The sequence below is a fragment of the Aythya marila genome (genome assembly GCF_965140915.1).
Source record: "Aythya marila genome assembly, chromosome: 2".
Lineage (NCBI taxonomy): Eukaryota > Metazoa > Chordata > Aves > Anseriformes > Anatidae > Aythya > Aythya marila.
The window spans coordinates 121788657-121806042 of record NC_139043.1 but is presented as its reverse complement, the minus strand read 5'-3'; the positions used below and the strand labels follow the sequence as shown (position 1 = coordinate 121806042).

General features: G+C 37.0%; 1 protein-coding gene across 2 annotated transcripts in view; it reads right to left on the bottom strand.

Moving 5' to 3' along the window:
• PREX2 (phosphatidylinositol-3,4,5-trisphosphate dependent Rac exchange factor 2) overlaps nt 1-17386 on the bottom strand; it is a 181402-nt gene that overhangs the window by 121584 nt on the left and 42432 nt on the right. For both annotated transcript variants that reach the window (XM_082755020.1, XM_082755019.1), the window contains 5 exons: nt 12109-12180; nt 11914-12036; nt 10756-10860; nt 7717-7818; nt 5803-5964 (listed from right to left, as the gene is read on the bottom strand). In XM_082755020.1, coding sequence (XP_082611146.1) covers nt 5803-5964; nt 7717-7818; nt 10756-10860; nt 11914-12036; nt 12109-12180 — 564 coding nt within the window. The remainder of the gene's footprint in view (nt 1-5802; nt 5965-7716; nt 7819-10755; nt 10861-11913; nt 12037-12108; nt 12181-17386) is intronic.

The following is a 17386-nucleotide window of genomic DNA, read 5'->3' as shown; positions in this document are numbered from 1 at the left end:
AGTTATCCTATACCTTCTGACAAGATCACAACCCATGGTGGTATGGCCGCAGGCCAGTGAATTTTGTTATTGCTGTTGTATTTACTGAAGTCCAAGGGAATAAGATAACAGGATCAGAAGTCACATCTGGCTGTCCTACATAACACTGCCAGTGCCAAAATTTTTTTTCTTCTGGTCCCCCCACCATGCCTTATGTATTTAACACCGTGAGTGTCAGCCTGCTCTGCTCCTACAGTTTGGATAGGCATGGAGCTGAAAGGGACAAAAGAGGAAGGGTGTATTATATGGAAGTACTGCTGTCCCTACACCTGGGGTTAAGCACTCCACTGCATCCCCAAGAGGTTAAAAAAAAAAAAAAAAAGAATGACGAAGCAGTTAGGATGAAAGACCACCATATCCTATACAGTTCAAAGGAGAAATGAAAACTATAAGAACTTTTTAATGAAGGATGCATCCACACTTTGAACGTGGCTTTACAGCAGGAACACCCAAGCTACAGTTTATACCCAGAGCATTAGGAAAATTCATTAATCCAGCAGCTGGAGGACTTTCTCATGGGGAAGGTTCAAGGCTGCAATAACGAATGAGAGGATACTCTTATCCCTGAAGCAGGAGAGGCTACTGGCTCCACAGCTAAAAATGAACTACAATACCTACAAGCAATATTTTAGAACAAATATTATCAAAACCTTCTGAGACAAACAAGTTTTCATTAAATGCTTAAACTCAAACTACCAAGGAAATCTCAAATGTAAGCAATTTGAATCTGAAATGTAATTCGCTTTTTTAAAGTTTTCATGAATACACACATTTATACTCATTGCTTTCACATGAAGATCATATAGTTGCTTAACCTAAATGTAAAAGTCAGTGCTACCAGGCTACAACTCATGTTTCTATACATTTAAAGTACCTGCAATTATAGCGGATGGGATATTATCAGTGAAACCAGAATTTATGTAATATGTTGATTTAAAAATTAACAATAATCAATAATTCTACAATAATTATTGTAGAAACAAAACGTTCCAACAAAACATACGGATTCAGTTGGAAAAAAAAAAAAAAAAAAAAAAAAAAAGACCTGAAAAGCAGACTTCTACCATGAATTTAGACTTGTTTGTCCTCCATCTTTCCTACTGAGTCACTGAAGACTCCAAATGTCTAACTTTAGAGCAGTCCTTATCACAAAATAAATACATTTAAAATGCATTGGAGAGAGAAAATAATATCCCCTTCATCCTTAAGTCATTAAATACCCATCTCAGACAGTAAAAAAATGTTCTTCATTACCATGCAGTTAAAAGCAGTTATTTGTTCATTTCAGCTGTTAGAAAAATTACTTTTCCACATATTTTGGGCAAATTTCAGTCAAACATGGAGGTCCAAGTGTACTGATTCACTGGCCACCACTCTAACAGTAATAAAGGTTAGAAATTGCAGATATTAACTTACTTTTTAACTTACTCATGAACACCTTCATGTGTTTGTGAGACATAGACATAAACAGGGGAAAGGGCTAAAAATTCTGGAGTTTAAAATAGAAATCTGTATTAAAATACCATTTGATGATATGGTGGAATAGAAAGAGATGGAATACTCGATGCTACAGTTATTAAGTTGGCCTGTGACTCAACCTGGGTTGTTCTGTTTTCAGCTTACAACAAATGCAATAATTTTATTTTTTCTTCTCTCACTGAAACATCTACGCAAATTTTACTGACAGGCTCCTTCAGCTGCTGAGCCATTCTCCAGCTGAGACAGCCACCTACACAAGTTCTGAATTCAGGCCAATAAATTTAACCACTTAGGAAATTAAATAAGAAAGTCATTATATTCAAAATTTTCTTTCGTGAAGCAGATGTTCCATTTTTCCATGAATCTGTATTTTTATCATAACAAATGCAAGCTTCATTTTATGACACTTATGTACAGGAATTCAAGTCATGCTTTGAACAGATTCTAAAAATAGTCTTTTCTTTTTCCCCCTTTCCTCCTTCTAGTTGGGGCCAAGCAATGTGCTAAGCATTTCCTTCTGGAAGGAAATCTCCAACAAGTTTGTCTCTTTATTTTTAGGCTATGCAGAAAACCAGATGTTTATTTAATTAAATCCACTCCCATGCATGGCATTCAGAGATTTTTTTGTAGTTGTTGTTAGGATTCATTCAAAATATTGTTAGCTCTCACAAATGCTCTGGAATTCTTACCATTTCAAAGATGCATATATTAAGATCAGGGCAATTTTGCCAGATTGGGTACCCTGTGTCTGCCATATGATAACATCAAACCTGATCAGCTCAGCTACAATAAACACCACATAACTCTACTGAAAACAGACTATTTTAAGACAATGGCACTATTTCAGAGTTCAAGCACAAGTGAAATCCTAAAATTAAATCTAGGAAAAAAAATCAATATTGGAAGGAAATTACTATGTTATGGTTCACAGAACACATACAGAGCAGAGAGAGAATAAGTCTACGTCTTGCATGTTTCTGTCCATATTGGTTCCTTTGTCCCCCATTAATACATCTTCAACAGCATACATATTTTACTAGTGGATGTCTTCTTAAGGAGTCAGAGGAAGCTTAAAGCAGGAAAGTGGATTCCCTTTTCAGGGTTAGAACTTTGAGAACAGTCAGTTCTTAACCAAGTTACATGACTAATAATGTACTGAGTTAATCATACTGTAACTTTATACTTGAGTGTGTTCATTAAGATGTATTTGACATATGTATAAAACTCAAGGCACTGAAAGCAAGTAGAAAAATTTAATCACTGCAGCAGACTTAATTGAAAATCTGAAAGTAACAGAAGGAATAAAATCTGTGATAGGCAATAAGGATTATTTAACAAGTTTCCCTTGCCTTAAAATATTAGTAACATAATGGTTTTACTTGTTATTGCTTCTTCCATGAAGGTGTTGCACAAGCAACAACATGCATTTTAATGTTTACATGCCCTAATCTTTCCGAGATATAGATGATGGCCACAAGTTCAAGGTAATTATAAAAAAGAAACTTATTTTTACGTAGTCTAAACAAGCAGCTGTTAAGATATTTGCTTCTTTTGGAAGGTGTTAGGTCAAGTAGACTTCTCAACGATAACATATAAAGCTTTATTTTATCCAAGTTCTTTCTTTTTAAAAATTCTGCAAACAATATCCTGGCATGACTACACACTCTATGTCATTTATTATTTGTCTTTAATGGCTTATTTTGAGACTGAGTATTATAACTAAAGGCAGAAAGGTTTGCCTGAATACAGACCAGCAATTATAGAGTTTTTGTACTTGCTAAGATTCCTCATCTTGAGGCACAGTGAATTTTCATGGAATGTATTGTATCAACAGTCCTAGAACAAGACTACTATGCTCTGAGTTCTGGAATAAGCAGATTTCTCCGTTCTAAATTATACCTACCCCAATTACAGAAATGGAAGAGCAGTTCTTGAAAATGTTGTCACACAGGAAAAGGAAAAATACTGTAAGTATTTCATACAATGGATAAGATGTATTTCAAATACTACAAGTGTACTGAAGAAGCACGGAAAAAAATGATTAAAGTAAAATTAGTTATTTAATCCACATTTAGAATGAATCAGATCTTCCCATACTACTCAATTAATAATAAATGAAAGGTTTATTCCACAGATCATCAGATTACACATGGAGCAGATAGGAAAGCATCATGGACAGTATTTAGGGAGTTCTTTGTTTACAGTAATTTTTATTCTCCTTTCAGATAGTGGCTCTTCATTGAACCCTTCTGGAAGGCAGGGGGAGACTGAATCCTCTGCTGGACAAGCAGAGGGCAACCTTAGGCAGAGTAAGTTCAAGAAGCTGCAGGTGTAAGCACATGTACAATGTGAAATTGGGAAGCCAGAGCACAAGGACAGGGTACAGCGAAACAGAAGAGGAAGTTTCTGGGGAAGACCAGCAGGTCCTGTACAAAGTTTACTGCCACTGAGAAAACACTGTTTAGGATCATAAACCCACAGTCTTAGCAACAGCAGGGAGGGAACAGAGTTATGTATAAACTATTTTTCCTCTCTGGTGTCTCTATTACTATGAATGCTTAGTTAACAGCTGACTATTCTTGCCTATATTCTATTTTCTGTAGTTATACTTACTTTGGAACTCTGTCAGTTAAAGTTCAGGCAGGTCCATCTCAAAGTCTCCTCTGACTCAGGGTCCCACCAGTGTCGCTAACCCTTTCTTTCCTCTGCACTGTATGAAGCCATTTCCCACTACATAGCCGAAAATCAGATCTCAGTCTAACAGACTAGCATGCAAAAAAATAACAGTAATTTTTTCTTTCTATCTTCTCCAGCCAGTAAACCTTCAGCAAAGCAAAGAGTCATTGCCTATACACATCAGAATTAGCACAGGACTGGAGGGGAGAGCTTCGGAGGTTGCATTAGTCCTTACTTTACAATGAGGAGCACGTGATCCACTCACTATAGTTTGCCAGCCTTCAGACTGGTCACCAATCTTGTAGACAGCAGTCAAGTTGTTAAAGCTTGGCAGGTAGCCAGCGTGAGTGATTAACTGAAGGTCAATTATCAGACTGGACAGAGATACAGAGGCATTAGGAGATGGAGTTACTCACTGGACCAAATGTAGATGCCAATCAATGAGGTTCTCTCATTATCAGTGGAGAGAAGCAGGGACATCCAGGATGAAACTCATCTCAGCTAAGTACTGCTCAAAAGTACGTCAGGTAGATCTTATCACCAAATAGCCTGTTTCTCTCTATTGTTTGAAAAGGACTCAAATTCAGACAAGATAAAACACCACTGGTGTTTGGTACTACTAAGATAAAATCCCTTCCCCTATTTCTTAAGCAGCTCTCCTAGAAAGAGGAGTAGAACATTTGAGTACAGTTTTCAGAAAAGCAAAGTACTTCCATGTTGAAATTAGTGTTAAAAAATCCTGTGTATAATATTCAAAAATGACCAAAAAAAAAATGTTAACACTGCTTGCTTTACATTTATTTTACTGGGACTTCACTTGTGTTTACCTCAATCTGTGCAGGTCAAACATTTGGATACAAAACACCCAAAGCAACTTGAAGAAATACCTGTATCTGTATCTATATTTCTGTAGAAAATAATCATAGCACTCAATATAAAGCAAAAGAAAGGTTTTGGCAGCACAACTACTTGATCATGTTGCTATTTAGGGGAAAGGTTGCCTCTTCTTTTTACTATTAAGATGTCTAACTCATGAGCAGACTTACTGTCTCTTCACAAAAATAAAATATTAAAACCATAATATTTGCTAACCATTTAAAAATGAACAAAACCAAACAAAACAAGACTTCTTACATAGAGTCTGCTTAACACATTTATGTCACCTTAGCTCAGCTATGTAGACTAGCTACAAGCTGTGTCTACGTACAAGCTGACAAAAAATAGAGATTCTTACAGAATGATCAACAATCAAAACATTTTTCTACCAGATAAACATTCTTAAGCAGGTATTGACAACAGTAGAGTCAGAGCAGCAGTTAGGATTGGGATTTATATAATGTATACATGTGCACACATATATGTTGATGTAAATGACCAAGACTTCAAATAAAACACTGAGCATTTGCCATCTTTCCTGAAAGCCTGCTATACAGCAGTGCTCGGTCATGGAGCAACACTTAATTTAGAGAACAGATACTAAATAAAAGCTGTAATTTCACAGAAGAGTGGATTTCACAGTACCTCGGGATCACAAAAACAGTGCAATACAGGCTTGTTGAAAACTGTTACTTCCTCCTTCATAAAAAGCAACACATCTTGTGACATTACCTCCCATCCTTCAACATGAGACTGCCATTCTTCCAGAAACTCTAATTTTTCCATTTGTCTCTTGGCCTCATTTATGTTGGAACAGACAGCTTTCATGGCCTGGAGGGCTTCCATAAGTGCTGCATAGTCACTGTGCTTCCTTGGAGTCCGCTTCAGTAACTCCTATGTAGACATTAAAAGAAAAAACAACTTGTCTTTGATCTCTAAATGAACATTACAAGAGGCTTAAATTAACTAGAATATAAAATCAAAACATGGGCAGACTTCTCTTTTACTATGTGGAAAAGAAAATAAACCCTCTAGTGCTGTGTTCTAGTAGGACACTAAAACTCAGAGAAATAAATTGCTATTAATAAAAATTATCACTACGTAGGAAAAAGTTGGCATTTCTGCTACTTTTCTTTCCCCGACAATGTTTCTTCATATTCACATTTGTGTTTTTTGTTTTTTTTTATTATTATTATTCCATGAGATGGAATTGTTCAACAACAAAGATAACAACTCTGCTTTAAAATGTTAGTTTACTGACGTCAAAATCCACACCTGCCTTTCCTGCAACTTAGGACCAAAAAAAAGTTTCTTTAGCCCCAGTCTATTGTTTAGTCTACTGCAATACACCAGAGAAGTGAACAATAGCTTAGGTGACTCACTGATTTTGGATGGTTATTGGTAATGGCAGCAATACTGAAAACCAAAAGCAGAGTTGCCAGTATTCATTGGAGATTTCCCATCTCAAACTACTAACTCCACTTTTACAGCTGGACTGACTAAATGCAGCCTTCAGTGAATATCCTGATGGAGGCTTGGGTACATTCTTTCTGGAGGCTTAGCAAGAAGCCTTAACCCTGTTGACACTACACCCTGTATTGATTTTTTTTGTACATAAATATCTTCATTTCAATGTGTCCCTGGTGTAATTCATTAGTCAATTTCCCCTGCTTTGTCTGTAGATCCTCCATTCAAAAAATAGAATATTAAAAAAAAATAATAATTGGCCAAGTGAACTATAAAACCACAGGTATCTGGGATGACTCAAACCTCATTGCAACTGTATCCTTTAACTTGTTTAAAAAAAATCTTTATTTTAACATATTTACTTTTATGTTTTTATGTCAGTGCAATGAAATGTATATGCCTCATAACTGGCAATGTTTCAGATCTAAACTCACACATGCATTGTGAAAAATACAGTCTAACAATCATATTTCAAGTTGCTTCTAAAGCAGGATGTGCTCTTGCTTTTCTCTCTGTTTGAAACAATAAACAAGATTAAATTCAAATTTGTTACGCATAAATGCATTTTAAATATTTACTTTCCTGATCATTGTATTATTTTATTTCCTAACATTAGAAAATTTCAGTAACTTGGAGATTTGAATATGTAATGCTTTTTAGTACATTTAACACATTATATTATTTTAAGCCATAACAGTAAGATAAGCATAAACGTGCAAACATGCATAAAACCACATACAGCATCTTACTGTTATTCTGAAGTGTTTCTTTAAAAACATCTTCGTAAATATTTTTTATTTACACTTTGCTGATGGCAGATTAGACTCAGCAAAGCATGTTGGCAACAAGCTCTGCTATCCCAAGCCTTTTAAGCAAGGACATGGCCAAACCTAGTCTCATTAAACTCACTTAAATGGTTCACTTCAACTCAACAATCAGGAGGCAACCTCACCACTAGATGCAGAAGGGACCTAATAATCTTAATTGAGCCAGACTCCTCAGTCCTTTTGATACTGAAGTCAGAAGAGTTGACACTACCTTTAATAGAGCAAGTCTGGGTCCAGTATCTAACAGAGATTATTCACTGCATAGGGAGATTGTTCCAGCTGTTCTGAAATATTCTTAGTGACCAGTTTTACATAGCGATTATGAAATCCTGGATAAAAAACTCTTAAGTACCTTCAAAAGAAGAGGATACTTGCATATTCTTTGTATTGGCGTTACTAGATACCCCTCCAACGGCACATCTGTGTTCTTACGTCCTCCAAGGAGCATGCAATTCTAGAGTGCAAAAGTTCAACAAATGATTTAAAAACCCTGAGAAAATTACGCTTTCTCAAATCATGAATTATGCAAGAATTCAAGAGAGGAGTCTGTTACTGGTTTTAATCTCCATTAGATACCAAGTTTCTGTAACGTAAGCAGTTGCCATTGAAAATTATCAGAAATAAAGTGCATACACACACAGAAAAAATGGCTAACCTGTGTATGGATTACATGCATCTGTGTTAACTATGTGATGATGGAGGTTTGCAAGAACAAACTTGATCTACATGCACAGACAGGTACATTGGCTATCATCCGTGACAAAAAAACTGCAACGATATTATGCAGGCATCATGATGCAGGTACCCCTTCTTCATCCAATCCAACTAACAGTTGCCTTTTATTTAAATGCTGACAATAAAAGGCAATAAATAAAATGCTAAAAATATGCTTTTACACTTCAATAACAACAAGAACTCAGAGTGATCAGTACATATGTTGTTTGAGATAGAAAGTAGTATTAAAAATGGTTTAACCTTGGTTTCAGCAAGGCCATCTGAATACAATAAAGGTCTTCTGCTTACATGCTTCTATATTTAAACATGATGTGCAATGAATAAAATATACTTAGTCATGTACTAAAGAATATGTGAGTTTAGACAAGACTTTCAACCATCAAAGCAAGTAATACACTAAATTAAATGTATTATAATATAATTAAATGGTGGAAGCATCCATGAAAAAGCAGCTGTGAGAGAAAATAAGGGCTATTTGAAATAACCAAGTATGCAAGGGACATCACAGCAAATATTTGGAATTGCTGGAATTAAAGTGTAAGTACATAAAGACCTATGGTAATGATGGAAATTATTTTATCAAGAGATGAGAAGGAATTGTGATGCAATGGCATGAGATAAACTAAGGCTTCATAGATCAAGATATCTAAACCAAGAACATTAAACAAAAGTATTTTAACAAAGCCAGATAGTATCTTGACATGAGCCACAAATCTGGATGCAGACACGTTGTTGATGGAACAGAGGCTACAAAAGTGCCTGACCACTCTGCCCAGTGCTGAACACACAAAGCACATGCCCCATACACAGTGCTGCTGTGGGAGTCTGTACTCTCACCTTTAAGTGTCTGCTCTGTATTCCTGGTCAATAACTTTCTGTCCTATCCTAAAGGATCCTGTATCCTAAAAGATCTCATTTAACCTGCCAATCAAAAGCTTTACTAAAAAATGACTGACTAACTTGAACAGGATAATGGAAATGTGTGCTATACGTTTGTGTAATATTTGTCTTTATACTTAAAGGCTCAAAAATCTACTTTCAACTCCCAGCTATTTATAGATAACCACATCTCTAATGATCTTGACTGTTCTGTCTGGCTAGAAGGCTTCAATTTTGCTTTCAAATTGAAGAGTAAACCTGGAGAACCTCCTGTTCTCTACATTAGACTGCTGCCACTTATTCTACAGACACATCCCAAATCTATGAGGAACACAAAGCTGATATGGAAGCCCTATACCTGCTCCTGGGAATACATGACACCAACATATCATGAACTGCCACAGCTGCACACTTGGGTTCCTTTATCAGAAAGCAAGCTCTGTGAAATCTATCTCCAGAATATTTTGCTTTTTGTCTCTGTAGTCACCATTCACTCCTTCCTCTTAAGTCCAGCCATACTGCTTCCAAAGCTCCCAAAACAAGAACCATGTCTGTGCCCATCCTCAAGTCTGTGTCAACTGCTGTGAAAAGATCAACTTTGAAGCTGTTTTTCACTATGAATGGAACACTGCTGAACAAGAAACAGTAAAAAAAAAAAAAAAAAAAAGCAGATGGAGCTTTATGTCACCCAGTACAACCCCGCAATGAGGAAATTCCCACACTGCTATTAATTTGGCTGTAAGTTAATGGAGTCTCATATCCCCCAACTCGGCTGTATGTTAAGGGAGTCAAAACCAGTATCCTTCCAAAATTTAGTAAGATGCACTAGGATAATTTCACCAAGAACTGTGTCAACAGCAGTACTGAAAGCCTACTGCATGCTAAAAATTAATAAATAAATAAAAAGTGACATTTTCAACCACATTTGTGATGTTTTGCTGATAGTGACATTTGCTTAAGTTCACTCTTAGTCCCAAAATGCAATAATCAGACCTGATCACTCCAAACTTCAGTATCGTATCTGAGGGCACCTTCTCAAGTGTGTAAGTTCCAACACAGAAGGCCATGCATTTCAAAGCTGACCTTGTTATCACAGAATGCCATGAAGGAAAACACAAAAATCATTCCATACTAAAATCTTCTTTTAACAAATAATTTCAGCTATTAGGAAACTCAGTATTTGCACGGATTTTTTTTTTTTTTTTGCTGTAGAAAAACAATGAGGACTGTCATACTCAATATTTTAAAACTCCTCCTTAATTGTCTTGCAAAGTGAAGACTAATTGTGTAGCTGTTTTCTTTGACCTCGGCTTAAGCCAGTGTCTAAGATCAGGATGGCTACTCTACAATCCATAACAAAACATTTTTCTGTTTGGCACAGCTTTCATTACAGTACCAGTATGTGTACCATGTCTTCAGAAGCTCTGCCTAAACTTTCAGCTTCCTTTCTCTAATTTCTTTCCCCTACCACTCCTAACATATCTTATTCTATTCTTTTTTTCTTCCTACAGACACAGCTGGATTTACACCCTTATTTCTTGGCCAGCAAGATCTAGGCATAGTGCCTAATGCTGTGATAATGCAGGGGTCCAAAGGCAGCAGTGAAAATTCGATATACATAACCCTTCCTCTGAAAATATCGCCCCCAGCTGAAACGCCCACTGCCCACTACAAGCAGGTGTGCTCATTATTGTTGCATGGTGAAGACAACAGTGCTAACCATTCACTGCCCAGTCAAAAAATACCAAGCTAGAACACCAATTCAAAGTTTATTTACCAAAAGAAATGTCCGTACTGTTCTTATTTTGTTAAGGTCAAGCAGAACTTTCTGTGCCTTCTCGTGGTTACTGCAGTATTCATCGTAGATACGAAATTTCTCTTTCTGCAGAAACAAAGAAATAGATTGTTCTTCAGTTGCCATTTGGACTTTTTTTTAATTAAAAAAAAGAAAAAAAAACATGGAAAGCACAGTTTTGAAAGCTGAACAGTTAATATAGTCTTCATTTTGGAAGGCCAGCTATTCCTCCTACATTTATTATATGAGCTCCAGCCTTTCTTCTACTTTCTATTTCTGTTTTTAATTAGAATTTTGAAGTTGAACAGTCTGGAAGCATCACTTGAGAATTTTCTGAAAAATTTCAGAGGTTGGGCTATCACCAAAACATGGGATGAAAAAAAATAAAAAGGGAAGAAAACAATTAGTATCTTATTTGCTGACTCATCAGCACTCCTGCGGGCTACCATCAGACACCGGTGGCCCAGTACAGGGTCCCTTCCTCTCCCACAGCCCCACATGCCAGCAGCACCCTAGCTACCACTCAGCTCTCAGGTGGCTTTCAGCAGGCCTCAGCAAGTGCAAGACCTTTGTCATTCCTTTTGCTATTCAGAAGGAGTCATAGGAAATGTTCGAGTTTCTGGCAGCCAAAACATTTAAGGCTATGCTTAGTTTTAAGAAAATACTTTTGACTCACTGGCTGCAAGGGTCCTAAAGATGGGTTTATGTGAAGCCTCTGACAGCAGATACAAACTTACACGTTTGTTTGAAGGAAAATGCTATCACCAACAGGTTTAGTTTTTGTTGCATTTAAAATAAAAGAAGTCAGTATTTTGTGAAAAAGTATCCCAATTCATAGCTACAAAAGACATTACAGGCTACTTTGTTGAATATAAAAATGAGTAAATAGCAAAAGCTTGCCAATCTTACATGTTCTTTCTTTATTCTCACCCACCCCCCCTTTTTCTGGGCAATGGCAGTAACCAACAGATGACCTCAAAGTACTCTACATTATGCAATCAAGTCATATTTTGTCCTCATGACTATGTACCGTCATCATCATGACAGTAATTAATAAAGACAATCAGAAAAGGAAAAAAAAAAAAAAAGAAAAAAGAAAAAAGTGAAAGTGAAATAAGGCTGTAAGAGAAGATATCATACATAATGAAGAAAGCAAGTTCCAACTTCATGCTGCGCACTCGGTTCTGGCTGCAAGCACTCCTCCACGAGGGACAGGAAGTTTTTGTGAACTGCAAGAATATCTTCAATATTTGAAAACAACATCTGCAAAAGAATAAAACAGATAAATAAAACAACAGAAACAAAATAAAACACATATGCAATTAGCTGACTAACCTTAACTGTCTCTTCTGTAACATTTTTATCCACTTTGGCTGTAGCACATTGGATCATTCGGTGAAGGAAAGCCTGCATGAAACAAGACAAATAGGGGAACAGTTAATTCAGGAATACTTGAATAGCTTTTGGCATTTTATGCTTATAACTTGTTTCCCAAAACAACTTGTTTCTTATGCTCTGGATGCAGAGTCACATTAGAATATTATTCTGTGTCTAAAATAAGTACTTTATTTATAAAGCATTTAGGGGCTCTGTTATCCTAACATGATATAAAAGCTTATCTGCACAGAGTACAGAAAGAGTTAAACAATGAAATCTTGAAGCTGAGAAACTGAATGTTCTCTCAAATACAGCTTCCACCCTGCACTCATATTACAATCAAGCAAGAGCAAAATGAGTCACTTTCAAAATATAGTCCTAACACTTTACAAATTTACTACAAGAAAAGCCAAAATGAACCCCTAATTTCTAAATTAAAATTAGTCTGAAGATACTATTATGAAGTGCAACTTTTACCATAGCAACCACAAGTAAGATTTCTGATGTATTAATAATCAAATCTATTGTAAAGTAAATTGGTTTAAACAACGCAGTCAGCTGCACCTGGTTTTGCTTAATGACAGTGTTCACTCTCCCCTTCTCAGGAAAATCACCCTTGGGGATCAAATAAGAAGTAAGTAATATCACTAATGAAATTTAAAAAAAAAAAAAAAGAGTAAGTTCTGTTATGTTTCACATTCAAGAACTGGAAACGAGAAAAGATTTACAGTAAGTCATTCCCAAAAGAAAGAAATCACATTCAAAGTCCAAAGGCTATCAATAATTTTTATGAATTCATTCCATTGCAAAGACTTAGACACATTCTGAAAATATCCGCATACTGCAGACTAAAATCTTACACTGATAATCCTTCATACAGGCACACATATTCTTCAGTCATTAAAAACTGGCACCTCGAGAGCACAAATGTCATGTCTTTCACAACTGTTTAGCTCCAAGACACTGTGCATTGTACACTGTACACGAACTCATCTAAATTCTGGCATGGTGCAAATTCCATAAAAGAGGCAATAAATAACCCCTGTGTGGAAGGATAGCCATCACAGCATGCCTTTTTTTCTCTCTTCTGGGACTTAAATATTTTCATTCCCAAGCAGGGATCCTTTCTCTGCTGAAGAGGACTATGTAACAGGGAACATTTTTATTACTGACGAAACAAATCTAGTTATCCAAGACATAAACAGAATTAAGTTTGGATTATTGCCAGTATATTGCATGTTTCATATCACTTTCTACAATGATGTAGACCTTCAGCATTATTAAATCCCTCTTTTTCCTGACTATTTGTGCTTTCTTTCTAATGTTTTATTGATATCAAAATAGTCCATTAATTCATTTGTTAACTGTTGGTGGACAACAGCCCTTTATATCCTTCCTTGCTATGAATATCCACAGGGGTTATGGCAAATTTGTTGCATGTATTGCCTGTACAGTGCATAAACAATCCCACATATAGTGAAAGCCTGTTAAGCTCTTTGACTTGAAATTCATTTCTGAAAGCTCTCACTAAACCAATGCACGGTTTTAAATATAGTTCCACATTGAAAGGGGGAAAAAAAATCACAAGAACTACCTCTAAAAATCATGTCTACTTTTACTATCTGTAATCTCTCTCTGCTTGCATTATTTCCCCATAGACCAAACATACTGCTCATCAGCATTTATGTTATCCCAGAAGATGTTCATTTCCCGTAACCCTGAAGGTAGGTGAGTATTCAGCTGGCTGAAGAAGGTGAAACAGAAAACGAGCTGGGAGCTGGGGCATTAGTTATTCTTGAGCGATTCAAGATACTAGCTGAGAGTCATGAGGTCAACAAGAGTATACATCAACTGCAATAAACAGATTCCTCACTCATCCAAGCAGAACTGTCTCAGACCTCTCATCTGCAGAGGTTATCAGAAACTGCATCCAGGAAAATCCAAGCTCTCGCAGAACCCAGCCACAGGTCACTAAGGCAGGCATGGGCTAGGGTGACTTTAGCCCTTTCCAGCCACTTGGCAGAAGTCAACATGTTATGTTGCTGTCCTCATATGGCAGGGGTAGTGTAGCCACGACGCTAGTTTTTCCTAAAGATTTGCTAGCTCTTGTTCCCATCAATGCATCTTTGCTTCTTGAAAAAGTTTTAACACTATGTCCCACAAAGCACTGAATCTCTCTAAGCACTTACATGAAAGTACTAGGAAACCATACATATCTCAAAGCTATATGAATTATTGCACCGTTCCCAGAAGAGTGGTGAGATAGAATTCAGGGTACATCAAGTAGGAGACCTCCACCCATCCATCCATCCATCGGTCATCACTCATAATACAAAGCCTTGGAACCTCTGGCTTTGCCCCATTGATGCCAAATGCCCCCTTGATGCCAAATGCCCTTACCAACCTCCTGCCTGTAATGCAGAGACACCACTGACACTAAACCCTCTGCTCCATGATTCTGCTAGGGAGCACAGACAGCTCTCATCAGGTGGGAGGATGGAGAAGTAATTGCTTTTTGTTACAGTATAAAATAACCTTAAGCCCACTGTGTCCGTAGAAGGTAGTCAGTCCACCGTGACTATGGAAAAGTGCCTCTGAACTTGCATGATCACACAGTGGGTCTGAGAGAGAGATGACTATTCAAAAGACTCCAGCATTATTTGAACATCAAGTGAGGACAGCCAGGAACAGTTCTTCGAGATCAGTAAACAAATAAAAAGCAGGCCATTTGCAGACACAGCTTAAAGGAGGAACCCGGCATAGAAATAACAGACATGAAAAGAAAAATATACAGTGATGCCCAGAAACTACTAAGGAGTTGACAGCTGCCAAGCTAACTGAAAAGAAATAAAATTATAGACGCTTTTGAAGATACCCTACATAACACATTAGCAACCACTAAAAAAGCATGGGTAAAAAAAAATAAAGCAGAGTAAAATGGAGATCTCACCCAATTTATGACTCACTAAAGAATCAAGCACATAAGAAAAAAAGTCAGAAACTCCTGTGAGATAGTATTAACGTCCTGCCACAACTCAGGAGCTGCTGCTCAATGTCCAGACTCATTACTGAGCACCATGAAGGAGCAAAGCATTACAAATCGGGAGGACACAGCTGAATAGCTCCTGGACTGACCCAGCAACTGTAGCAACTGGAATACATGATCTCTATGCTTATAAAATAAAATCATCTCAAACAATGCAGTTCCATTTATCATGCACACGTCAGTAAATCATGACTCATCTTTGTTTCCTGGAGAATGCTGCGCAGCTTGCTGAGCTCACTTCAACACTCGTCAACATTAGTGTAGGTCTCAGCCCAACACCAAGCAGAGAACAACATATTAGAGCACATAAAGACTGAAAACTCAAATTCAAAGAAATAGAAAAGAATTTCTTTATTGTACCAAACAACCACTGATGTGTTTTTGCCTGTTTGTTGATCTGCTGCCATTTTGTGAAGAAGCGTGTCGCATACAGACCGCACAATGAGTTCCTGTTACGGGGATTTCACTTCTAGTCCTATCAAAATAAGAGTAGGGTGGTTGTTTTTTTTGTTTTTGTTTTTTGTTTTCTGGTTTTTTTTGTTTGTTTGTTTGTTTGTTTTTCCCCTCCATAGCTGCTCTGTGTATTGTTGAAGGAAAAAAAAAAGAAAAAAAAAAAAAAAGAAAAAAAAAAAGAAAAGCACCACCACTACAGCTTGTGCAAGAAGCTGCCAACAGCACAAATGACTTCCCTGACATCTGGAATGGAATCAGGGAAGAAAAAGAAGTCTGCTTGCAGAAGATTCCCAGGGCATGAAGAGGTTTTGCCTTCCTGACAGATAAGAAATTAAGTCCTAAAATTATGTCAGCGCACCTGGATCACAAAATATAAAACTGTTTTTCTAAGAGCAATCATTCTTCTTTTGTCAGGTTAAGAAGAAATATTCTTTTCCACTTGGACGAAGAATTAAAGAAAAAGTCACTTTTCCCTCAAACTGTTTTTAAAATTGTTATAATTCTTAAATTTATATTATCACAGCAAAAATATACAAATATTTTCAGTAAGGTCATTTCCTGTATATTTTTACTTTAGGAAAACCAGCCCAACTGAAGCACCCAATCTACCACATCAAAGCCTGCTGAATAAAGCTAGCAAGATGTTTTGTACACTGAAGCTGAATAAAACTTTATTTTTCATACTGTCAAAGAAGAAACCCTAAAAGAAAGACACAACAAGGAAACTGTTCATATATTACAATTTATCCATGTCTGTGATAATTGGCTTCCCATCATAAATTCAAAAACACAAGGCTGAAATACTCGTGTTTTCTCTTTACGTGCTTAACATATCTATAAGCATGCTGGATGGTGGGCAGTATTTTGCTCTTTTTGTAATATTCAGAGTGATCCTGGGCAGAACACTGACACCCATACTTGGGAAGAGAAATGCACATGATTATAGCTGACTAGCCTATTTTCATATCATGCCTCATTCAGTTCACAAACATCGAGGTGGTATTTTCCCCATCAGTTCGAGTTAATTAACATGTGTCATATTCCTGGTCCCAGAAGAACACCATGCTGGTTTTGTTGAAGCACTTTTGCTTGATTTTGCCACAAAAATAAATAAGTTAATTAATTAATTAATTAAAAACAAGCAAAAAAAAAAATCAGTAGAGAAGACTCCAGCAGCAATAGCAGCTGTGGCAAGCGCCGTGTGCATTTCCCCTCCTCTTCCCATTAACCTGTGCCAGAAACAGTGGCAACAGCTCATCAGGCTGGCTGCTGCTGCCAAACAAAAGACTCTTCTTCTCTCTCCAGTAATTCACCAGCTGAGGCACCACCTGTTTCTCCCAACTTGCCTGCAGGACTGGATGAATCACAAGCAGTGCAGGGAACATCAGCCAAGGTCAGATAAACTGTTTCTCCCTCCTGTACCTACAGCTACTTTCAAAGCTGGCTTCAGATCCTACAAAGACAGAGAAATAGATGGACCACATCTGCAATACTTCCCACTCTAGTGCTAATTGCCTTCTCACAGCTGACCAAACTATTCCCTTCCCCATTCATACAACCAAAAGGGGCATCAATCTGCCTGAAAGAAAACCCTGGCTCACTTCCTTAAGTAAACATGAATTCTTAGAAATATTTACATACACACACACGCAAATGTGATTGCATTGAAGAAACACAGATCTTCCTAACTAGGTCATACATGATAAATATGTTACCACATTTTGGGGTAATCTTTCT